Raw genomic sequence first — 23,727 nt, 5'->3', positions numbered from 1 at the left:
CCCGGGTCTCTGTGTCCCGCGGCCCCGTGCAGGAACAATGATCGCTGTAAGCACCTTTGAGAGAAAGTTGCCCTTGTGTTCTGGCCTGGTGCCAGACAGGCCAGTTTCTCCCCGTATGAGTCTGGGTTCCCAGAGTCTCACCCAGAACTGGAGTTCAGAGCAATCGGGAGCTTATATCTCCCTCCCGATTGAAAAAAACAACAGCGCACCCAGTTGCCAGCTCGTTTTGCATGAGCCTCCGTACCTTTGTACTTCTGCACCTCCTTCCAGTCTCAATGCGCTTTTTTCTTTCCTTCTAGTTGTAGAACTTCCATTCAACCAGCTTTCCTGTGGTTCTGGATGATAATTGTTTTGTCTTTTAGTTGGAGTTTTGATGTGATTGTGAGGAGCAGCAAGTACAGGTGTTTACCTATGCCGCCATCTTGGTTGTCTCTGAGAGTCATTTTTCCTTAATGTTTCTTATTTAGAGAATCCATTTGTTCAGTGTATGCTTTTGGAGTATTTACTATATGCCAGGCATTGTTTCAGGTGCTAGGGATAGCGTAACAAATTTCAGCCCTCATAAGGCTTATATTTTAGTGAGGAGATAGGCAATAAACAAGAAAAACATGTAAAACATTTGCTATGCAAATTGGTGATAAGCATGGAGACAAGTAAGGCCAGGAGGGAATGAGTGTGTCAGATGGTTCTTGTTTCATGGTGCAACATCCTATCTCTGTGTTTGTCAAAGTCCTCTTCCACACCTTGCATCATCCCCATTTCTCAAAATTTCCATTTTCTCTGTGTTTTGTTTTTTTGTGGTAGAAGTTTTTCTCAAATCTGGCTCATGTGGATGATGGGGGGCTCTGAGGAGCTCATTGGAAGCTCTGTGCCAATGGATACAGCCTGCCAAAGGATAGGCTTCTCTGCTTTTCTACTAGGTCCCAGCTGCCAATGTTTGCGGGTCTTTTTTTGAGGGGCCATTTGCTCTAGGGAAATCCTCTTCCTCCTGTCTGAAGCCATATGGCTGAGTGGGAGAAGTGGGACTGGGCTTCCATGTGAGTGTACTTTCAATGTCCTCAGCTATGCCTTGTACCTCAGTTCACTCCTACTCCGGTTCAGCTGCTGCAGGCTTCATCCAGGTAGGGGAAAGGATATATGCCATACTGCTCCTTATCCAAACTTCCTACCAGTCCTCCGCATTTCTGAGCCTTCCTGGAGTTCGATGGCAAAGACTGGTCTCTTTTATTGATGGCTTCACCCCCACACATAGGTTTCAGCCTTCTCTGGCTTGTTGTCAGTTATCACTACTGCTCACATTCCTAGGCTCTATAATTTTTGTTGACCTCTCTTATTTACTGCTACCTCCTCTCCCATTCTTTCACTGTGAGTTTTTATCTCTGTTATTACTTTACTAGAGGCCTGGTGCACAAATTCATGCACCAGTGGGGTCCCTCGGCCTGGCCTGTGGGATCGGGCTGAAACTGGCTCTCTGACATCCCCCGAGGGGTCCCGGATTGTGAGAGGGTGCAGGCCAGGCTGAGGGACCCCACCAGTGCACGATCAGGGCCGGGGAGGGATGTGGGAGGTTGGCCAGCCAGGGAGGGACTGTGTGTGGGAGGGCTCCAGGGCGCATCTGGCCCATCTAGCTCGGTCCCAATCAGCAGGACCCCACCAGCAAGCTAATGTACCGGTCAGAGCATCTGCCCCCCCCCCCCTAGTGGTCAGTGCATGTCATAGCAAGCGGTTGAGCAGCCTTAGCATATCATTAGCATACTAAGCTTTGAATGGTTGACCCGATGACCGGACACTTAGCATATTAGGCTTTTATTATATAGGATGTACGTAGGGTTTAGGTGGGAAGTGGAAGTCAATGGCTGTGCTTGGCATGACTTGTTTACCTGGACCTCTGCCACACACACACACACACTTTTAATAGCCACGGGGTCACATCTAATCGGTTCTCAGACCTCACTTTACAACCCCTCCAGAACTTCCGCACAGATCCTCCTGGTCTTCACCTGGCTTCCGGGACTCCACAGCCCTGTCCCCCTCTCTTTCTGGATACTCTCTCTGCTAGTCAGGAAGCTGTTGGTGCCCCTGGCTCATCCTGGAAAACGTTCTCTTTGGGATACTCCCTAGCTGATCTCATCCAATCTTATGTTTTCAAATACCGCCTGAAAACAAATGACTCCCCAATTCTTCACTAGCCTTGTCCTCTCTCCAGAACACCAGCCTACTCAGCGTATCCACTTGACTGTCTCATGGGCATCTGCCTTCACTTGTCCCCCAATCTAAGTTGAAGATTTTCCCCCCAAACCGTCGCTACTTTAGCAAACTCCCTCACGCACTCGCACACCTCCAGCCGTGGCCTCGGCTCCCGGCCTCGGCTCTTCCCTCAGCCGGAGCCTCGCTCCCCACAGCCAGCCACCCGCCCTCCGGAACTCCTGCGGGGCGGGACCTTCCTTATCGCCTCACGGGGGGCCACTCCGCCCCACCGAGCACTCCTCCTCCTCAGCCCAGGTCGCGGAGCTTCGCTCCACTCTTCGCTCGGAGGCGAACACCAGAAAGCGGCCTGACTGGCGGCCCGCGCCGCCCCGCCCCTGGTCCCACCGGCCCGCTCGCCCAGTCCCCCTCGCCCCGTCCCCGCCTACACCACTGGCCCCGCCCACCGGGGGGGAGGTCATCCATGCCCCGCCCACCAAACCCCGTCCCACCGGGTCCCAGGCCACACCCTCCTGACTCAGGTCGCGCCACCACTGCAGTGGCTGGGCACGGCCGAGGGCCCACCCCCGCGGCGTTCTGATTGGCTGCGCGGGCATCTTCCCACCGCGCTTCGCAGGGTAGCCGGTTGCGCGAAGGCTGGCCTGGGGTGGGTCCCGGCTGGTGTGCAGGTGGCAGAGCAGATCGCGGCGGCCGTCATGACCGAGGGCACGTGAGTCCTCGCGCTGGGTGTCCCACAGGAAGGCAGAGCGCGGTCGGGGCGCCGAGGGGGTCCCGCGTGGACGGGGGGCCGCCTGGGGGCGGGGCTGAGGAGAGCCCGGAGGGATGGGGGTCCTGGGGATGCTGGTGGCCGGCGCCTCCGCTTGCCACTGGACAGATAACGGGGCAGCAGCTAGAGGCAGGAGTGGCGCTGAGAGGGTTTCCATTTGGGGAGGGGAGGGGAGGGTAACTGACGGCCTGCCTGTGCGTGGCTGGAAGCGCGACCTCTGGGCTCTGGGCTAAAGAAGAGGCGGGATGGCCACTCGGGATCGTTTCCAGGTGCCTGCGTCGCAGAGGGGGACCCTATAAGACAGAGCCCGCCACCGACCTCAGCCGTTGGCGACTCAGCAATGAGAGGGGAAGGCAGGTGTGGACCTATTTTCAAGAAGAGGACAGCCCCGGCCGGGAGCAGACTGCGCTGGAAGCTCACTCCCTGGGACTGGACACCGTAGGTGCTCGAGTCGGCTTCCCACACAGCGGGGGACTCCTGCTCACTTTCCTGTGCCTGAGCCAGGAGCGCCAGGAACCAGCAGGGAGTTTTCAAAAGTTGCCTGTGGAGGGTGTTTTCTTCCTTGTTAGAATGGGAGGGATGTGCCATGTGGGGCCTGCGGGAGTCAGTTGCGTTATAGGGCAGGAGCTGAACGGATCCCCTTTGCTTCAAATCAGTAAGCTGTCAGTAAGAAACTGCTCTATTTTGTTTTTATTCAGAAAAAAATGTTGTTGGGTTGTGTGTGTGTTTTTAATCCTCACTGGAGGATATGTTCTTACTGAATTTAGAGAGAGGGGGAGGGAGAGAGAGAGAAACATCGATGTGAGAGGAACATCGTAGAGGGGGACCCCATAAGACAGAGCCCTGCTGACCTCAGCAGCCTAGGCATGTGCCCTGACTGGGAATTGAATCTGCATCCTTTTGGGGTATGCGACGACGCTCCAATCTGCCGAGCCACCCGGCCAGGGCAAAAAAAAATGTTTTTGATCCAGTGAATGTCATAAAAGAAATTCATCTAGTCAGAGAGTAGGCAATATAAATGGGGTCTCCTGGTTGTGCCCTGGCCGCCAGTTGCTGTGTGGTCCTTTGGCCCCTTCTTGTGAGAGAGACGCCTGAATTTCAGGTCTGCGTGGGCATCGGTGCCCCACCCCACGCTCTTGGGCACTTGGAGAAGTTGTGAAGAAATTTGCAAATATGTTTGGCTGGAAAGCGAAACCATGAGAGCCCGGAGCTGTTCCTTTACTTTGCCAAGATGGTAATACCATCATCAAAGAGTTTCCGATTTTTTTAACTGAAACAGCTGAAACGTTTCAAGTAATTCAGATTCATTATTTCAGCTCGGGCTGTAAGTGATGAGGGCTCCTTCAGCCTGGCCACAGACCCCCCTCAGGTCTCATCTGTCTTTTCTTTTGCAGGGGAGTTACTTTAAAGACTTGTCCAAAGCCAACACAGCCCACGAGGGGGCTCTGAATGGGATGACATTTTACATGGGGCTGCAGGCCGAGGACGGGCACTGGGCGGGTGATTATGGCGGCCCACTCTTCCTCCTGCCAGGTAGGAGGGTGCTGCCCTGGCCCGTGGGCGAGGCGACCCTGGGGCATCATTGGGGTACTGGCCTGACCTGGTTCAAGCCCTTGGTGTACGTCTGTGGTGTGAATGAGCAAGCAGGTTTGCACCCAGGAGCTCACGTGGAAAAGGTCTGTGGAGGGTTACCCTGCACCTTAGTTATCCTGGTGTTGGTGCTGGGAGAGGGGGGTGAAGGCACAGCCAGCCCAGGGTTGTGACAAGGGAAGCAAGGGTGCTCTGGGGGTGAAGGAGGGGCGGCTCTTGAGTCCCAGGCACTCCAGGCGGAGAGCTGAGCCTGGGCAAAGGCGCTGGTGGCAGGCAGAGAGGTCAGTGGGTATCTTTGAGTTCTCTGCGGCTGCTTTGGCATGTGAGCGCACCTTAAAGGGTGGCTGAGGAGCTGGTGCGGGTCGGTGAGTGCCAGGAGGATTGCTGCTGGGCCCTCATGGCAAGGAATTAGTTGGCTAGACAAGACTATTGCATCCTAAAAAAAAATAAAAATAAATAAAAAGACTATTGCATCCTGTAATTGTTTCTCTAAAGGAACACTCAGTCTTTTGGCATGGACTTGCCCTTGGGAGCAAGTCAAGGGCTCTTTCTTCTCTTCGACCCACCTGGAGCCTGTTGAGACCCTTCCCATGGTCTCCTTTGACCCTGGGCAAGGCGATAGGACTTCAGATGCCTCGGCCACCTCACCTGGGACATGGAGAGGATGGGAATCTGGTTTGAACATCTGTGCACATCTGTGCATCACCGTAGCGAGCACTGGTTTCGGGGTCCAGAGGAGCAGCCTTCCCAGGCCTGTTTCTGTGCGAAGGGGAACCTTGGGAATAGCTCCCTGTCAGGAGGGGTCCTCAGGAGGAAAGGGGCCGGGATTCGCAGTGCCGACTGCCTGCTCCCAGTGGCAGACATCTTTTCTGTCACACAGGCCTCCTGATCACATGCTACATGGCGCGCATCCCTCTGCCAGCTGGATACAAAGAAGAGATGGTGCGGTACCTGCGGTCGGTGCAGCTCCCGGACGGTGGCTGGGGCCTGTGAGTCTGCTCGGCTCTGTCACTGCCCATGTCTGCATACGTGTGCACAGATGTTCTTGTGTAGGACATGCACCTGTCGAGGGGTGGGGTGACTGTAACTGTGGACCTGGCATGGGTCGGGGAGTGGTCAGTGTCACAGCTTGTGTTATAAATTGGTTTGCATGACGGGCTTAGAGACTTGAGACCCTCATCTGCAGTGAAAACCATCTGGCTGTTATCACTAAGGCAGAAGGAAATTGTCTGACTCTGGGGTGGCAACAGGTGCAGCTGGGGCTGGCCAGCTCCCCCTAGTCTCAGCCTGCCTTTCTGTGGCAGGGCTTGCTCTGGGATCAGGACCCTCCCCCAAGGTGGTCAGCTGCCTGCCCACCCTGGTTGTGGGCTCTGGTGGGCCAAGTCCACACCACCGGCCTCCATTACAGAACCCTAGGGGAACAGCTCAGCCTTTCTCAACAGGGTTGTGAGCCCCAGCTCTGGCCTGTGGGTCCCAGCATGTCATGACAGATGCTGAGATGTCACCAGTGCCGTAGGACTGCACAGGGTGCTACGTGCCCTTACACGTTGCCCTGCACTGTGTTCTGTGTGCCATGGTGCTGAATGGGGCTTAGAAGGATTATGTTGATTGAGGTGTGGGAAGTAAGCAGAGGAGGCAGGCAGGTTCTGCAGGGCCAGTTTTGGTTGTCATGGGAGGTGGCTGTCCTGGGTGTTTCCTGTGTTGTCCTGTTATGCCAGTGTGGGATGTGTTAGCATTGCCGTGCCTGGGACCTGTGCTGCTGGGGTGGCTCCAACTTGGATCAGAGTGTCACTGACAGCCAGGTTGGCGTCCCGCCCTGCCTGCTGCGTGGGGACACATATGAAGGCCGAGCATGTGCGCTCCCTGCTCCTCATCGCCTCCTGAGGACATTTAACTGAAAGCATTGCTTAATTTCATAGAAGTAATAAAATATGTCATTTCCCCACCCTGTCTCCTGCTCCTATAGGCACGTTGAAGACAAATCCACGGTGTTTGGGACTGCGCTCAACTATGTGTCCCTGAGAATCCTGGGTGTTGGGCCTGACGATCCTGACCTGGTACGAGCACGGAACCTTCTTCACAAGAAAGGTATGCCCTGCACAGCACATGCTAAGGGTCCATGTTACTTTGCTTAATGAGTTCTTGCAAATGAGAAATAGAAAGGTGCCCCATTCACCTGAAACAGTGGGTGAAACCCGTGAGCAGGGAATTCATCAAAGCAGAGAAGTAGAAACGGTGTAACCTTACCAGTCGTTTTTGGAAAGCAAATTAAGATAACCATATACCCTCCTGTTTGCTGGGTGGACTTCTAGCAGGTAGCATCTCTCCCCCTGCCTGTGTGCTCTGAAGGCTGTTCATTGCAGCCCCGGGGAGGTTCCCTCCATGGCTCCTGCTGATCTGAGACCTTTCTTGCTGCTCTCCGGAGCCTGGCAGGTCTCACCACCTGTCTCTCGTGGCCACTCCTCTGTCCACCTGCCTTCCTGCTCTGGTGCTCACACACAGGGGCTCCTGTCAGCTCCGTGAAGTCCCTTTGCGCCTCAAGGCTCTGCATGCTGCTTCCTCTGCCTGGGATCCTGCCTTCCACCCCACCCCATTGCCGTGGGAGTTCCTCCTCATCCTTCCCCTGGCACCTGGGGTGTCCCTACTCTGGGAGCCATTCCTAACCCGTGTGCATTCTAATGCAATCCCACAGTCTTTTCATGTGTCGTTCTTGCAGTGACTTCCTCATTAGCTTCTGGTCTCCCCAGCTGCTTTCAGGTTCCTTGCCGAGGGAGGGAATGTGTTTGGGCCAACTTGCTTCCCTGGTGGCTCCTGGGTGTTTTTTTTTTACTTCTGATCACGTGAGTCTGGGCGAGGCCTCCTTGTGAAGCACAGCCGGGATGGTGTTCCTGTGCCTGGGACCTGTGCTGCTGGGGTGGCTCCAACTTGGGCCAGAGTGTCACTGACAGCCAGGTTGGAGTCCCAGCCTGCCTGCTGAGTGGGGACACACGTCAGGGGCGGCCATAAGTGGCCCTAAGAGAAGGCCGAGCATGTGCGCTCACTGCCCCTCATCACCTCCAGACCCACGTGATACAGGCTGCTGTGTGCATCTGGGCCCCTCACCTTCCCAGGCAGCTGCCTGTGTGTCTCCTTCCTGAAGGTAGGGCTGTGAATGCCTCTCCTGGGGCTGCGCACACTCATTTTGGGGAAGCTGCTGATCCGACCCCATGGCTGTTGTGTAAGGTAGTCCTGAGCCTGTTTCTCATGGGGTTTGAAAGCCTTTGGCCTCAGTTCAGACAAGAAGGGCACGCATGACCCCCCAGGGTCCAGTTGGAGGGAGATAACATGGGCCTGTTCTCTCTCCAGGTGGAGCTGTGGTCATCCCCTCCTGGGGGAAATTCTGGCTGGCTGTCCTGAACGTTTACAGCTGGGAAGGCCTCAACACCCTGTTCCCGGAGATGTGGTAGGCTCGCCTCTGCGGGGTCATGGCAGCCCGGTCCCTGCTGCCCTACTGAATGGAATGACAGGGCCCTGGGCTCCTTCCTGAAGAATATTGGAAGGAAGGAGGGGGGTGCCCTGGGTTGGGCCTTGTGGTGGGTGGGTCACCCCGCTGGGCTGTTACAGGGCCCCTGGAGCATTGTCAGCAGGGTGGTGGTTCCTTAGGGAGCATCGGGGAGGTTGAGGGGGGGCTTGTGTTAGATGACTTTGGTGGAGGAAGGGCGCATGGTGGAGGGGCCACTGGGGAGTGACAGCAGGTCCTGCTGAAAGGGCGGAGGGCCCCGCCTCCACAGTCATGAGGTGGGGTGGTGGTGGCAGAGGGACAGCAAGGTAAAGTGGGCGAAGGGGCTCTGTTACTCAAGGTTGGCCAATCTGGAAGAGGATGGCGCGTGTCTTGGGGCCATTACAGCATTCCTCACTGGCGGGCTTGCCAATTGGACCGGGAACCTCACCGGTGTGTAAGGAGTAGGCGGAAAGGCAGCAGGTGCCAGGAGGGTGTGGGAGCCCGAGGCTGCAGTCGGGAAACTGTGTTGTCTGTGCCCGCCATGAGGTGGGGCCCTTGTTGTCCCTGCTGGTGTTTGCTAGAGTTTTTTGGAGGGGTGTGGGTTTGAGAGTAAAGAGTACGTATTCAGGATGGAAGACCTGAACCCAAAATGTAAAAAACAAACACTCTTTAAAGTGAGTGGAGGAGCTCTTAAGAGAGTGAGGGAACTGGTCTCAGGCTGGGGGCCACCTGCCCGATTTTCATGACTGGGAACACACAGCGCTGTGCCTCCCTATGCCCCGAATATGGGGACGAGGGCTTGAAGGGGAGGGTGGAGAAAATACCCCTGGTACTCACCCACCTGGGAAGGTGGCCTGGCTATGCTGATGTCAGAAAACATGTGTGGAGGTCACGCTCAAAGGCTCAGGCCTAACCGTTTTCAGTAAACTTTTTATTTTGGAATAGTTTTCAATTTCCAGAAAAGTTGCAAAGGTAATCCAGAGCTGTCCTACAGACCCCTCACCCGTTTCTCACTATTAACGTTCCGTGTTACTGTGGTTTGTCTGTCACTACTGAGAAACCACGGACAGTCCTGAACCTTAGGACCACAGTGTGCTGGCTGTAGGATGCATTTGGCTGAACCAGAAGTGGCCTGTACCTTGGGGCGCTCAAGGAGGGGGTTTGACCGCTGTGGGGCTGTGGTGGTGGTGATGGTGGGGCCGGGGCTCCTGCTTATCCACTGTCCCCCCAGGCTGTTTCCTGACTGGATGCCTGCACACCCCTCCACACTCTGGTGCCACTGCCGTCAGGTCTACCTGCCCATGAGCTACTGCTATGCCACCCGACTGAACGCTGAGGAGGACCCGCTGGTCCAGAGCCTGCGCCAGGTGAGGACGTGGGCCTGGGTCATCCTCAAGTTTGGCTGTGCTCACCTGCTCCCATGGGCCTGCAGCGCTGAGCCCCCTGAGGAACTGTCCAGAGTGGGATTGGGCGCAGGCCCCTGTCCCTGGGAAGCAGGCCCTGAGGTGGGTTGGGGTGCGGGGTGTGAACCAGGGCGTGCCCTGGGGGGCCAGAGGGAGAAGACAGCTATAGGCAGCGGGTGCTGAGGCGCTGTCGCCCCCAGGAGCTCTATGTGGAGGACTATGCCAGCATCGACTGGCCGGCGCAGAGGAACAACGTTTCCCTTGACGATCTCTACACACCGCACAGCTGGCTGCTCCGTGTAATGTATGGTGGGTGCTTCCCTGGGGCTGGCTGGGCCTCCCTGGGGTCAGCTGACACCTGAGGTGGCAATGAATCTACTCTCTCAACGTCATGTGGGTCTTGTGGTGAGGAGCCGGCTATGTGCACCTCTGTTGGGCAGACCTGCCCTGCCCTTGGAGTGATCCTGGGGCTTGGGCCCCTAGATGAGAGAACTTGGAGCTGAGGGCCTTGGAGGGCGCAGTCATTCCTCCCTGGGGAGAGACCCAGTCCAGGCTTACCTCCCTGTGGGACCCCCGGGAGACCGGCACTGCATGCTGTGTGCGGGGTCCTGGGTGGTAGCTGGGTCCCTGTCCCGTCAATGCTGAGAAACAACTGGATTTCTACTCACGGAGCCCTCCTAACATGGCAGGGCAGCATGCCAATGTGTGGGGGCCGGCAGGGTGTGGGGTGGGAGGGGCATGGGGGGACAGCAGAAAGGAAGGCAGAGCAGGGCAGGCTGGAAGGGCCCAAGTGGCCCTGTGCCTGGCTGAGCGGAGGCCAGGAGCTCCTCTGTGCCCTGTGCTTGCTGATGCCCTTGCCCCCACAGCAATCCTCAACCTGTACGAACGCCACCACAGCGCCAGCCTGCGGCAGCGGGCCATCCGGAAGCTGTATGAGCACATTGTGGCCGATGACCGCTTCACCAAGTGCATCAGCATTGGCCCGGTCAGTGCCATGTATCCGCTGGGTGTCAGCCTTGAGTGGGCACTCGACTGCAGCCCTGGGGTGGGCGAGGACCCAGGGAGGAAGGCCCAGAGACCAGTCTCTGGGATTGGGGGTAGGGGTCTACCTGCAGGCGATCCTCTGCTCCCACAGGACCCTGTTCAGTCCCCACCTGTGTGCTTGGCCCTCCTCCCACCCCCACCACCTAATGTGCCTGAACACTGCTCTTTGAGGCCACCTCTCAGGATCTTTCTGGCCAACCCCACCCCTAAAAACTCCTATCTGCCCTTCTCTTATGGGGTTTAGAGCACCAGGGGTGCGTGGGTCCCATTCCTGGATCCTGCCGAGCCCCGTGACGTGGAACTCCCCCTGCTCTGAGCTTCTGGGCTCCTGACCTGGCTTTGCCTCGTGGGGGCAGGTGTGGACACACCTGTAGGACCCTGTGGCCAGGCGCACAGCGGCCAGTGCAGGGTGGAGAGGCCGGCTCAAGGCCATGGGTGACGGGTGCAGGAGGCAGAGCAGTTTTGAGCCCCTTAGTGGGGGCCATGACGGGCTTTGTGAGGTGCGCCCATTTGGTGCAGTGCTACCCAGGCCCACTCCTGACCTGCTCCCAGGCACTTCCTGGGCCTCATGGGACCCCAGTGGATCGAAAATGATGACGCCTCTCAGCGCAGTCAGTTGTGTTCCTTTTAGCAGCTGTGTGACTCTCGGCTTTGATTTAATGTGTGTAAAGCACGTCTGTCTTAAGTTAGATGCAGGCTTTAGTTGGATCTTGCCTTAGCTCCCAGAGTGGAAGGTCTGGGCCTCTAGAACATGCCATTCTGAGCAGGCAGCCCCTGTGCAAAGGTCTGGTCTGCATCTCCCCTGTGCCCCTCAGACCCCAGGAGCCCACTCGGGCACCCTGCTCACCTGCCAGCTAGCTGGGCTCACACCTCTTACAGGTCTCCCTCCCTCCTCTGCGCACACCCTCTGCCCCTTCCCACTTCCCTTGGACACCTGGTTCCCAGGGCACCACGGGGGCTTTGTCTCTCAGGACCTGGAAGCAGCATGTGCTTGGGAAACGCGGGGTAGACCAGAAGGCCCGGCCTGGCCTGCGGGGGCTGTGCTGGGCCCTTGGTGGGGTTGGGCGACCTCCTCATGCCCAGCAGGGGTGAAGCGGAGCCCTGACAGGCCCGTCTCCTGCAGATCTCAAAAACCATCAACATGCTCGTGCGCTGGCGTGTGGACGGGCCGGCTTCCTGCGCCTTCCAGGAGCACGTCTCCAGGATCCCCGACTTCCTCTGGTGAGTGTGGCGGGAAGGGCCCTGTTTGTTGGTGTCACGCTTCGTCCCTGATGTAGCTGAGAGCCCAGAGCAGATGTTTGTGGGCCCCACAGCCGCAGCGGCAGGCGTGTGACTGTCTCCACCTTCGTGTCCCAGCGAGGGTGCCGTGGCGTCTGGTGTAACGCTGGAACCAGTAGTTTCAGGGTCGATGGAAGCTGAGGAGGGTTGTGTTTGAGTGGAAAGGTCCCACCCCTTAGCGCAAACTGAGTGCTTCCAGAAGGCAGAACCAGGAAGCCTGTGAGTGGACAGGGCAGCTTCAGGTGAATGTCAGGAAGGCTTTGGTGACAAGGAGAGCTGGTCAGTTATGGATTGTGCCATGGAGGGGAACGTGGCTGCCCGCCCCTGACTCCCAGCTCTTTGTGCTCTGCTCCCTGACCTGGCTTTTCTCCTCACAGGCTGGGCCTCGATGGCATGAAGATGCAGGTGAGAGCTGCAGGGCCGGCTGCCGGCTTCCTTTGCAACCATTCCCGCCTGTGGGTTTGTTGAGATTTAAAAATCACCCCTAACAAGGCCTGGCAGTGTGGTGGGCGGCTGCAGGCCCTCCATCCTGTCTCGGAGGGGACATGGCGCGCCTCCGGGGCTGGGAAGTGTGAAGGAGAGCCCAGAGCCCTCGGGTTGTGGGAGCGCTGAGGGTCAGAGTCCCCAGGGTCGTGGGAGCACAGAGGGTGTGCAGCCACCGAGCGGGAGCGCCTGGGAGCCAGAGTAGCTCGGGACTGCAGGCCAGGAGGAGGCAGTGACCTCAGAGCCCACACAGTGGCCTGACTAATGAACTGCAGGCCTCAGGTCAGAGGAGAGCCCTGCCCCCAGCCTAGCACCTGCGGAGCTGCCTCCCACCCCCCTCCAGCATATTTTCTGTTTGTGACCCTGGGGTGGGATGCCACATTGCAGGGCTTCCTGGGCTCACCTCCTCCAGCTACAGGGACCCTGGAAGCAGCAAGCCTTGGAGCCGCTGGGCCAGCCTGAGGGGTTCTGTCTGCTGAACCCGCATGGCTCAGTGTGGGAATGCGGAGGTTCCAGCAGGGGCCTTGGGGTGCACAGGCCACTGGGCCTTTGGGATGGGGCACGGGGCCAGCACTCCCAGCGCAGAGCTCAGTTCGGTGCCCTCCAGGCAGGCCCCGAGCCCCTCTCCCAGCGCCTGACTCCCACACTGCCAGTCTCTTGTAAAAGGATTTTCAAAACATGCCAGTTGCCCTTTCACGCCCCAGCGCTCGAGGGCTGCTTTGTCTTTAGGAAACCTCTATGCCACCACGGAGTCAGGGATGCCTTAGCGTGGTTTGCGCTGGGCTTGTCGGCATCAGGATGAGAGCCCAGTGGCTGATGCGTGTCGTTGCTCTCTGCTAGCCACCTCCCAAGAGCCTTCTTTCCTGGCGACCTGCCTCTGAAGGGTCCACCTTCTGGATCTGACCGGTTTCTTCCTCTGGGCCCGGTGTTTTCAGCAAATCGGCGGCTAGGCCCTGAGGGTTGATGTCTTTCAGGTTTCTTTTGGCCAGGCAGTTTTCCTGGTGGTGCGAGTTCTTCCCACACATCCCACTGGGCCCGGATCCTGCTGTCCTGTTAGTGCCGCAGGGGGTCTGGGCTCAGATGTTCCCACTCCCATCCCAGTTATCCACATGCCTGTCACAGCCCTGCTCTGTCTCACTGGGGTTTGGTCATCGGTGTTCCGGTGGGACCTCAGTGCTGACCAGTGAACCAAGCTCCCGGTTGGAGTTGAGAGGACCTTCCTAGCCCCTTCGAGGCCTCAGCCAGGCCTTACCACCTCAGAAGTGGGGGTGTTTCTGGTCATCACAGTAGGGCCAGAGGCTGTCATAGGGTGGATAGAGACCACAGGCAGTGGAGAACACAGGTGGTGGCCGTCAAAACCCTGAAGTACCCTGGCACAGTCCTTTCCTGGCTGGCGGCCCGATGAAGGTAGGTGGGGCTGCCTGCAGGACCAGCCCCCGGAAGCCATCATGGGCTTTGAAGAGTGCACATAGCTCAGTGCTAGGTGTCAGGAGACACTGGCTCCTGCCTCTTCGCGGGAGCTGGTGGGAGCCTCCAGCACTGTCGGATTCCGAGAGGCAGTGGGCGGCTGGGAGGACGCTGCCTGGCTCCTGCAATGGTTCATCCTTTGTGTGCAGGGCACCAATGGCTCGCAGGTCTGGGACACCTCATTCGCCATCCAGGCTTTTCTGGAGGTACGTGGCTGTTTCCTTGTTCCTCGGCCTCCAGCTGATCTTCCTGTGCACCTACCCCTGTGCCAGGACACAACACCTGCTGACCCTGACTCTTCGCTTTCCTGGGCTCCAAGGCCTTGGCGATGGTTCGGCTGGTGTGGGTGTTGCTGGCTCGGAGGTTTCTGGAAAGGGAGGATGGAGAGGTTGTTCCGGGAGACAGTGGGGACTGCTCCAGGCTCTTGTGAAACTCAAACTGCTCCTCTTGGACACTTTGAAAAGAGCCACTGAGCATGTACTAGAGAGAAGCGGGAGTGTGTTTTTATTCTGGTGGAATGAGGTCACGGGATTCTGGGGAGCCCTGAGGAGGGGTCAGGGCTGTGTGGGGCCTGGGCTATGTGGGTTTGCCGCGGACAGGTCAGGACCCTGTGAGTGTGGGTGGGCAGGTGTGGTGTGGACATCCCTCCTGCCCACACCATTTTCCCATCACGTCTTTCTGACTTGTCGGTAGACACCCAAGACCCCGGGTGGATTTGTTCCTGGTTCCCAGCGGTGGCAGCCGTCCGGAGACCAGCCTACCCACACAGGCTCTTGTGGCCAGCGGCTCAGCTTCTTCTCTCTTCCAGGCGGGCGCACACCACAGGCCCGAGTTTTCGTCCTGCCTGCAGAAGGCGCATGAGTTCCTGCGGATCTCACAGGTGAACCCTGGGGGCTGTGAGGTTTCCCCTCCCACCCTGCTCTCTCCCATGGGCAGAGGTTTCCCCTCCCACCCTGCTCTCTCCAGCTCAAGGGGTGCCTGATTGTGTTTCCCAGCAGTGGGTAGGGCTGTGGGTGGTGGGCCGTGAGGGTGATGTCTCGAGGGCCGCAGCACCAGACTCCCCATGTCCTGCTGTGCCGGCCCCGCCCCGGGGTCTGGTGTGGTGGTGACATGTTCCCTCCTGTGCTTTCCACGCGTGCCCTTCGTACACTTCCCAGGTCCCAGAGAACCCGCCCGATTACCAGAAGTACTACCGCCAGATGAGCAAGGTACCTGGGTCGTGCCTGCCGCCCCAAGCCCTGGGAGAGGCTGCCTGTTAGCTGGGCCTGGCCTCTCAGGAGGGCTCCTCCCTCGGTGTCCTGGGGCTTCTTGCTCTTATGGATGCATGTGTGGGTTCCAGTGATGCTACTGAGACACCCCGACTGAGGTGCATGGCTGGGCAGCTGAGCCGTGTGGCCTCTTCACATGCTGTGTGCACATCCGTGCCCTGAGATGCTTCCAGACAGACACATGTCCAGACATGTGAAATAAGCTGGCGGGCTGTGAATGAGAGTGATGGGGGGAGGACAGAGGGCAGAAAGGGCCGTTTTCTTCAGTGTGTGTGAGAGTGTGGGCAGCTGTGGCTGCGTCCTCCCGGGGCTCAGGAGGGTGCCTGTGGCCCTTTCTTGTGCCCATTGTGTGGTGGGGCGTGAGGGCGACAATGGGGAGAGGCTCTAGTCCGTGGGGTTCTTGTGCTAGAAGCTGGAGGCCCATACACGTGCGTGTGGCTTGGGGCTGTGGCTCCCCACGGGTGTGGAGGGTGCAGTGGCTTTGGGTGATCCACCCCCCAGTCACAGTCTCTGCTCTCCAGGGCGGCTTCCCCTTCAGCACTCTGGATTGTGGCTGGATCGTCGCCGACTGCACAGCTGAGGCCTTGAAGTCTGTCCTCCTCACGCAGGAAAAGTGTCCTTTTGTCACCACGCACATCCCGCGAGAGCAGCTCTTTGATGCTGTTGCTGTGGTGAGCTGCTGGGCATGGGGCTCTGTTCCCCAGGTACTGAGGGCGCCGTGCACACAGGGGTCCCTTGGGTCCCTTTAGCTTGCAGAGGACTGTGCACTCACGTGTACTTCTCACAGGGGCTGTACCAGCCATCACTCAGGGCCAAGACTGTGAGCCAGAGGGGCGTGTCCTCTGATGGCACCTGTGCTGGGCCAGCAGGAGGTCCTGGCTGGGTGTGTGCAGAGCCCGGCGCTTCCCAGTGGGTGTACGAGCCTTGTCCTGGGCCCAGCCACTGAGGGCAGGGCGGGCCGGTCTGGGGTGGCTGCTGCGGCCCTGTTTTCTCTCTAGTTCTGGAGGCTCCTTCGGGAGGGCTGGCGGTCTCCACTGGGTATCTGGTAAAAGAGGACACGCCTTTCAGCACATCCGTTTCAGTGCGTGTCGTACAGCGAAGGGCGTGTGGTTCCACAGCACATACATACCTTATAAGTGCATAAGTGTGTCAGGGTGTGTTCCCAGACAGTTGCTTATGGTGTAGCTGATCGAGAAAGGTTGCAGCCCACGCTCAGGGCACCTGAGAGTCTTGGTCTGATGTGAAAACTAGCTCCCTGCTGCTCACCCCTGCCCGTCAGTGCTTAGCGCACCCACCCAGCCTCGGCTGCTCGCACATGCTCAGCTCTCATAATGTGTGGTCTCTGGTTTTAGCTGCTGAGCATGAGAAACCCTGATGGGGGATTTGCCACCTACGAGACCAAGCGTGGGGGGTACCTGCTGGAGCTGCTTAACCCCTCGGAGGTCTTTGGTGAGTGGCTGGCCTGCGGGGGTGTGGGCACAACCCGGGCCCTGCCTGCCCCAAGGCATAGTTGCTGACCAGAGTCCCGAGGTCTTTCCCCTGGCCAGGGGCAGTGCCCACAAAGGCTCTGGAGGATGATGGCGGATCCTTTAAGGAACCCCCAATCACCGGAGTGTTCCACGCTCCCCGACCTCCACAGTTGGCTGTGATGCCCCTGCCGTAAACAGAAAGCTGTGGTTCTGTCGCAGAGTCATAGCCGGCTCTGGCCCGAGCTGGGCTGACTCCTGCTCTGTTCTCCATGGAGACTCCCTGTCTCCTGATGCTCCTGCAGGGGAGGTGTTGGTGGTACCCTCTCTCCCTGTTGCTCGTGTTGAGTGTCATCGTTCTGGTCTGTGAGGGCCAGTTCTTTACCCTGACCCGCCTTTGTGTGCCTCTGTACCCCTCCTATAACTGAAACAGGGTCCAGTGGAGGGTTTTCAGGGTGGGGTACAGCTCTACTGTTGCTCCCTCCTGCACCCTCCCGCTGGCCTGGTTGTCCCACAGCAGATGGGCCTCTAGGTTGCTAGGTCCCAGGTCACTTGTGCAGCTGCCACCTGGTGGATGTGTCGCCTGGGCTGGTCACTGGTGACACCTTCCTGGCTTCCTTCAGGGGATGGTCAGGCTCTTGATGAGCCTTGCAGGCCTGCACGTTACAGTGCGTGTTCTCCACGAATTGCTGAGGTGAAGCTCACAGGCCTGGATCCTTCACTTTCACAGGGGACATCATGATCGACTACTTGTATGTGGAATGCACCTCAGCCGTGATGCAGGCGCTGAAACATTTCCACAAGCAGTTTCCAGAGCACAGGCCGCGGGAAATCAGGTAAGGGCCCGCCACTCAGCCACAGGTGCCACCAGCTGGGTCAAGAGCTCAGGCACTGCCAATGTGACATTGAGGGCTGTTGTCCTCTAATGAGGCCCATCATATAAAGGGTCCCTGGAGTGAAGCTCATTTAGATATGAGAGGGGTTTAAAGCTGGTTGTATGCCCTGAAAATATCCGATACATGTCCTGGGGGCTCCAAGGAGCACAGTTATAACAGAAGTGAGTTGTTTTCACATCTTAATAATGTTAAGGATCCATACCCCCAGCTCCACCTGGGTCCACATGTAGTTTTATTTTTATATTATTTTAAAAAATATATTTGTATTGATTTCAGAGAGGAAGGGAGAGGGAAAGAGAAGTAGAAACATCAATGATGAGAGATAATCATCTATCGGTTGCCTCCTGCATGCCCGACACTGGGGAATTGAGCCTGTAACCTAGGCATGTGCCCTGACCGGGAATCGAACTGTGACCTCCTGGTTCATAGGCCAACACTCAACCACTGAGCAACATCGGCTGGGCCGACATGTAATTTTTAAACCTTCTTGTTGAAGTCTGACGTGGGCAGAGCAGCATGCAGAGCCCCTGTGTGGTGCCTGAGGAACTGTCGTGAAGTGGACAGAATGTGTGGCCGCATGGGGCACACACATTGCCAGAAGCTCCCTCCCCTCCGGGGTCTGTGGCTGCTGGGTTCCTGCACCCGAGGACCCAAGGTGGGGACTCCCGGGCCTGGCTTCCTTCACTCGGCCTCCTGCTCGGGAGATGAGGGCCGCGGAGCAGCCGTTCACACTGTTCTTGGCCATCGGCACGCCTGCTGAGTGGAGATGCCACACTGTGTGTCCCCATGTTTGTCATGGGCCCACGGGGGCCGTTCGTGCTTGTTATGAGTCATCCTGCTGTGAACGCATGTGCTTATCTTTTGGGCACAGGGGATGTTCAGGAGTGACGTGCTGTGTCACAGGTACGTGCTGCTGGTTCCTGAGTGGGACAATTCCCTGTCGTGTGTTTCATGGTGAACCTGGTGGAAGCTCAGCTTGGCCCTAAGCTTTCCTTTTTACATGTTGGGTTAAATTTGAGGTGTTTTGTTAGGATTTTTACAACTGTGGTTATAAGAGAAACTGGTCTGTAATTTTCCTTATTATAATGTCTCTGTCAGGGTCTCCTGTGAAGCGATGCTGGACAGCATGTTTTCTTTTTATGTTCTCGGGAAGAATTTGTGAGATTTCTGCTATTTTTGTCCTTACATGTTTGGAAACTCCATCTGGGCCTGACGTTTTCTTTGTGGAAAGCAGTGATAGTGGCATCTTTGTTGTATTTCCTGATTTTTTAAAGGGGACTGCTTCTAATATTTCTCCATTAAGAATGATATTTGTGGTAGGTTTTTGGTAGTTAACCCCTTTTCTGGGTAACAAAGTTCTTTTTTCTAATTTGTTAAGTTGTTTCTTTCCCTCCATTGTGAGCCAGGTATTATGTTTAGCAAGTGATTTTTCAATGTCTATGAGATGATTATGTATTTATCTCCTAATGTCCTGGATGACTCTTGTAGACTTTTCTAATGTTAAAACACCTTTGCATTTCTGGAATGAACCTGACTCAGTATATCTCTACCATATTCAGTTCCCAATATTTAGTTAGAATCTTGCATTCACATCTGTGGATGCCGAGCTGTGTCGTAGCCACAGGGGCACGTGCCTCACCTTCCCTATCTGGCTGTGAAAAGCTAATGCTGGGTCCTTACAATGAATTAGGGAGTGTTTCTCCTCTTCTTAGTCCATAGAAAAGTTTGTGTGAGATTAGAATGCTTGTTTGTGATAATTTAGTAGAATTCACTTATAAAATTTCTAGGCCTGGAGTTCTTTTTCTGGGAAAAGTTTACATTTTTGACTTATGTCTTTAGTAGTTATAGGACTGACTATTCAGGATCTCTATTTCTTCTTGAGGCCATTTTGATAAGTTAATTTTCCTGGTAATGTGTGTATTTTGTTTAAATTTCAAATGTGTTGTCTCAACTTTTCTCATTTTATCTTAACTTTGATTTCCATTATACCTATAGTCATACTACTCTTTTTATTACTGATATAATTTATCTGTACCTTCACCTCTGTATTTGTTTCCTATTACTGAGTAACAATAGTACTCCAGAATTGGCTTAAAACAATGTGCAGGGATCACCTCCCAGCTCCTAGGTCAGGAGTTCAGGCTTAGCGGGGCCCTGTCACCACCTGACCGCTATCTCTTCTGAGCATTGACTGAGGAAGATCTTCTCTGAGCTCGTGTGATTGTTTGCTTGCTGACTGTTGGCTGGAGGCCACCAGTGGGGGGAGAGAATCGAGAGAGAGGGACTCTGCTGGCAAGAGGAAGGCCAGCATGTCACACAATGCGGCCAGAGGAGCGATGTCCCATCAGCTCTGCGGGAGTTGATGGATGACACGGGTGAGCCTCGAAGGCAAGGGTCACGGCACCTCAGGCTGTGCTTGTACCTCCTCTCTGGCCTTTCCAGAGAACTGGTTTCTTTATCAGAAGTACCAGTTAGGCTTGCGATGGAGCGTCTCTGTCCCCTAAATCTTTTGTTTTCTTTCTGATTTTTAAATTTCTCTTTAAAATTTCATCTTGTGTGATTTACTCAAGCCTGTGCCACTGACATTGTTTTCAGGGATACTGATCCTGTTGCAGCCACTTCTAATGTTGGTTCCTCCCTCACTGTTTGCTTTCGTCTTGCATTTCTTTAACTCCCTTCTGTGTCCTTTAGTTGCTTCTCCTTTGACCTGGTATCTCCTTTCTGAGCTGTTGGTTTATTTTTACTATTTTTTAAAGGGACACCACACCTTTTTTTTTGAGACCGTAGAATGGGTAGAACTGAGCAAATTGCTGTTTTGCTGGAATGTTCACTGGACCGTCTTCTTGTGTTGCAGGGAGACCCTCGAGCAGGGCCTGGAGTTCTGTCGTCGGAAGCAGAGGGCTGACGGCTCCTGGGAAGGGTGAGTGAGATGTGTGGGCCCCGGACACGGCTGCACTCACCGTGCGCATGTGCTACACCAGAGGTCTCTGGCAGGAGGAGGCTGCCAGCGACAGATTTCTGCTGGACCTTGTCCCTTGTGAATGCCGGGCCTTCCCCCGGCGGTGTTTGGCCAGTGTGCGGGGCATGCTCGGTGGCCTGTGCCTTATTTGTTGGGCCTGATTATTCACGTCCTCCCCTCTGGGATTGGATCAGTTCTTATCTTGCTCGTGGTTCCAGTGGACGAGCTGTCCCCCGAGGGCTGTGGGCAGGTTTGCCTCACTAAAGCTCTGCAGCTGGTGTGGCTTGTGAAGGCCACGTGGATGTTTCTTTTGAAAATAACCACAGCCTCCCCATGCTGGACGGGTCCGTCCTCTCACATCCGCTGAGTGAGGCCTGGGCATCTGAACCTCCGTTTCCCGTGTCTCCCTCTAGCTCCTGGGGGGTTTGCTTTACCTACGGCACCTGGTTCGGGCTGGAAGCTTTTGCCTGCATGGGGCACATTTACCGTGATGGGTGAGTGCGGGCATTTGCCCCCTGGTGGGATGGGTCTTCTCAGTGTGATGCTTTGCTGGGGAGTATCTTCCTTTGATGTTGGGGGTGTTTTTACATTTTTTAAACAGTGGGAGTGGCTACAGTCTGGGATACTCTGGGTTGCGTTGAGGGAAGGGCAGAGGCCTCGGTCCAGTGGCCTCACCCAATTCTGCTTTGCTGGGTGGGTATTCATGGGGTAGTCATGGCAATGAGGCTGCCTGCAGCTACAAAGCTTTTCACTTTATCCATGGTGGAGTGACCTCAAGTGCAGCCCCCCTCCCCACAGCCCTGAGGAGGCCCGGCCAGGATGAGAACCCAGGGGGCTGGGACCTCCACTGCGTGACGGTGTCTCGTGTCTGGTGTCTCCGCAGGACTGCCTGTGCAGAGGTCACCCAGGCCTGCGACTTCCTGCTGTCCCAGCAGATGGCGGACGGAGGCTGGGGGGAGGACTTCGAGTCCTGTGAGCAGCGGCGTTACGTGCAGAGTGCCCAGTCCCAGATCCACAATACGTGCTGGGCCCTGATGGGGCTGATGGCCGTCAGGTGGGGGCAGGCAAAGGAAGGACACTGAACTTGGCGACTTGGGTGGGATGTGGGCAGCGGAGCTCTGCGTGCGGGAATGGGAGGAGGGTTCCATGTCTACAGTTATAGGTCTGTCTGAGTCAGCGGGTTCCTGCAAAGAGGCTCACTACCCACAGCTGTGCTCCGTGGTCCTGCCTGTTTCCACAGTAGATCTCAGCCATGTGTGTGCACAGGCAGGTGTACACACAGAGTTGTACATGTGCAGACATGCAAACATGGGTACACACACTCATGCACACATAACATGCCCATGTATGCACACATGGGCATGCGCAGTATCCCAGTCTGTGCTGCCCTGTTGGTTCGGGGCCATTTGGAGAATCTTCCTAAAACCCCGTACCAGCTAGACCAGGTTAGTGTTGAGCAGGGGACAGGGTCAGGGACCGGCCCCCAGTCTGCCTCCCACAGCTGAGTTTGGTCCTGAACCTGTGAGATGAGCGAGGATTAGCACCTGTGGCTTCTGTGGCTCTCAGGGGGCCTGAGCACCAGTGGGCAGGGGGGCACCAGGCTTGGCCTCCTCCTCTCCTGGGGGTGCAGAAGAGCAGCGCCTCATGGCAGGGCCAGAGCAGCAGGTCTGGAGCAGGCGGGGCTCCTCATTGCCCATGTTCGGGCGCTGCCCACCTGGCCTGTGCGCCTCCGCACCCGCTGCGTCCTCTACTTCTCGGGGTGAGCTGTGCAGCGAGGGCCTGAGGTGCACTGGTTGTCCCTCGTGGTGCCGACACCTCGTGCATGGCGGGTTAGGTGTTCACATCTTTGTCCTGTGCTGGGCTGTGGAGGGTGAGGGCCAGGTTTTGGCTGCAGCCAGTGGCTGTCTCATCCACAGAGCGGTGATGGTGTGTTCACTGCCTCTTCTTCCACAGGCATCCTGATGTAGAGGCCCTAGAGAGAGGAGTCAAGTGTCTGCTCAGAAAACAGCTCCCCAATGGTGATTGGCCCCAGGTATGCAGATGATACCCTGGTTTCCCATCCCCTCCTGGCCCTGTGTCTCTCACGGGGTGCTCATGGGCGGGGCTTAGCTTTGGGGACTTGAGATTCAGAGACATAACTCACGAGTGGCCTGTGTTGAAAACAGATCTAAGCACTGGCTTGAGGGGCGGGGCTGGTGATGCTGGGAGGCGTTGGACGGAGGAAGCCTCGGCCTCTGCCTGATGGGCCCCTCACTGCCGATCCTTGTGGGCATGGGGTCCCAAGGTCATGTGAGGTTAACCCCCCTTCCTGGATGAGTCTGGGGTCGACACGCCTGTGCAGGGCTGGTGACCAGGCAGGAGGGTGCTGCAGGAGGGTTCGAGAGCTGGGTTGTGGGGGGCGGACTGCCGCTGGGGCTCTGCTCACTGACTCTCCCCACAAGCTGCCCAGCTCTCCACCTGGGCTCTCGGGTCAGGGAGCCCCTTGCCTACATGATGGAGCCTTTGAGTTTAAGTCCCTGTGTCCTTTCAGGAAAACATCTCCGGGGTCTTCAACAAGTCCTGTGCCATCAGCTACACAAGCTACAGGAACGTCTTCCCCATCTGGGCTCTCGGCCGCTTCTCCCGCCTGTACCCCAAAAGTGCCCTCGCTGGCCACCCTTGAGAGGGGGCCTATGGGTGCCTGGCCGGTGGGTGGCGGGCACAGGCGTCCTGTGGGGATGCTGAGTAAGATTGGAGCATCTTGCTGGGACATGGGTGCCCCTGTAGCCCTGCCCCTCACTGCCTCACTCCCCACTTCTGGAGGGAGTCCAGGGACCAGGCCTGCCTAGGGGCATGGCTGGGAGGGCTTTCTTGACCAATAACAGTTCTCAGCAGTTGTGCCTTATCTGACTCCTGCCCGGGGCTGGGCTCACCCCCAGGGTGGCTCTTCCTGCGTCTCCTGTCTGTTGGACTGGGAGGTGACAGCTGGGCAGAGAGGCCGGGCCTGCCTCTTTACCATGGCCATCCGGGGCTCGGTGGGTATGCACAAGCATAACAAAGAATAGGGGTTGTTAGTGGCTTGTGGTTACCACCGAGGGGCATCGCTGTGTGCCAGGGACAGCTGAGCACCCAGCCTGTCAGTCACTGCCCACGGAAGCTGGCCAGGCAGGTGTGATGCCCAAGGCACTTGAATGGCTGCCGTGACCCTCACACCCTAGTTTTCTCTGAGCTGAAGTGGGAGCCAGATTTCCGGGTGATGCTTCTTGGGTGGTAAACCTCTCAGTTCCCCTCTGGCTAGTCTAAACCTTCCTGGTTCAGTGTGCATGGACTTGGGGCTCAGAAATGGAAAATCAGGGACCTGGGTTTGCCTTTGACTTAAGAGGATGAGCGGCTCACATACTCACGGCCTCCACTGGGGCGTAGCTGTGAGGAGTCCCCCAGA

The 23,727-nt window shown here is 56.8% G+C and overlaps 1 protein-coding gene across 1 annotated transcript; it reads left to right on the top strand.

Moving 5' to 3' along the window:
- Nucleotides 1-2,785: 2,785 nt before the first annotated feature.
- Nucleotides 2,786-23,118, top strand: LSS (lanosterol synthase). Its single transcript, XM_079767215.1, has 22 exons — nt 2,786-2,914; nt 3,241-3,409; nt 4,366-4,504; nt 5,442-5,550; nt 6,528-6,649; nt 7,907-8,003; nt 9,274-9,409; nt 9,646-9,754; nt 10,312-10,430; nt 11,613-11,710; nt 12,145-12,172; nt 13,867-13,923; nt 14,526-14,597; nt 14,875-14,925; nt 15,507-15,656; nt 16,338-16,434; nt 17,182-17,287; nt 20,202-20,267; nt 20,720-20,800; nt 21,190-21,360; nt 22,260-22,338; nt 22,837-23,118. Exons 1-22 carry the CDS (start codon nt 2,901-2,903, stop codon nt 22,966-22,968), a joined length of 2,202 nt encoding a protein of 733 aa, XP_079623341.1. The 5' UTR covers nt 2,786-2,900; the 3' UTR covers nt 22,969-23,118.
- Nucleotides 23,119-23,727: the final 609 nt, after the last annotated feature.

Source organism: Cnephaeus nilssonii (genome assembly GCF_951640355.1).
Source record: "Cnephaeus nilssonii genome assembly, chromosome: 3".
NCBI classification, from domain to species: Eukaryota; Metazoa; Chordata; class Mammalia; order Chiroptera; family Vespertilionidae; genus Cnephaeus; species Cnephaeus nilssonii.
Note: the sequence above shows the minus strand (reverse complement) of the source record. Positions and strands in the feature narration are given on the sequence as shown.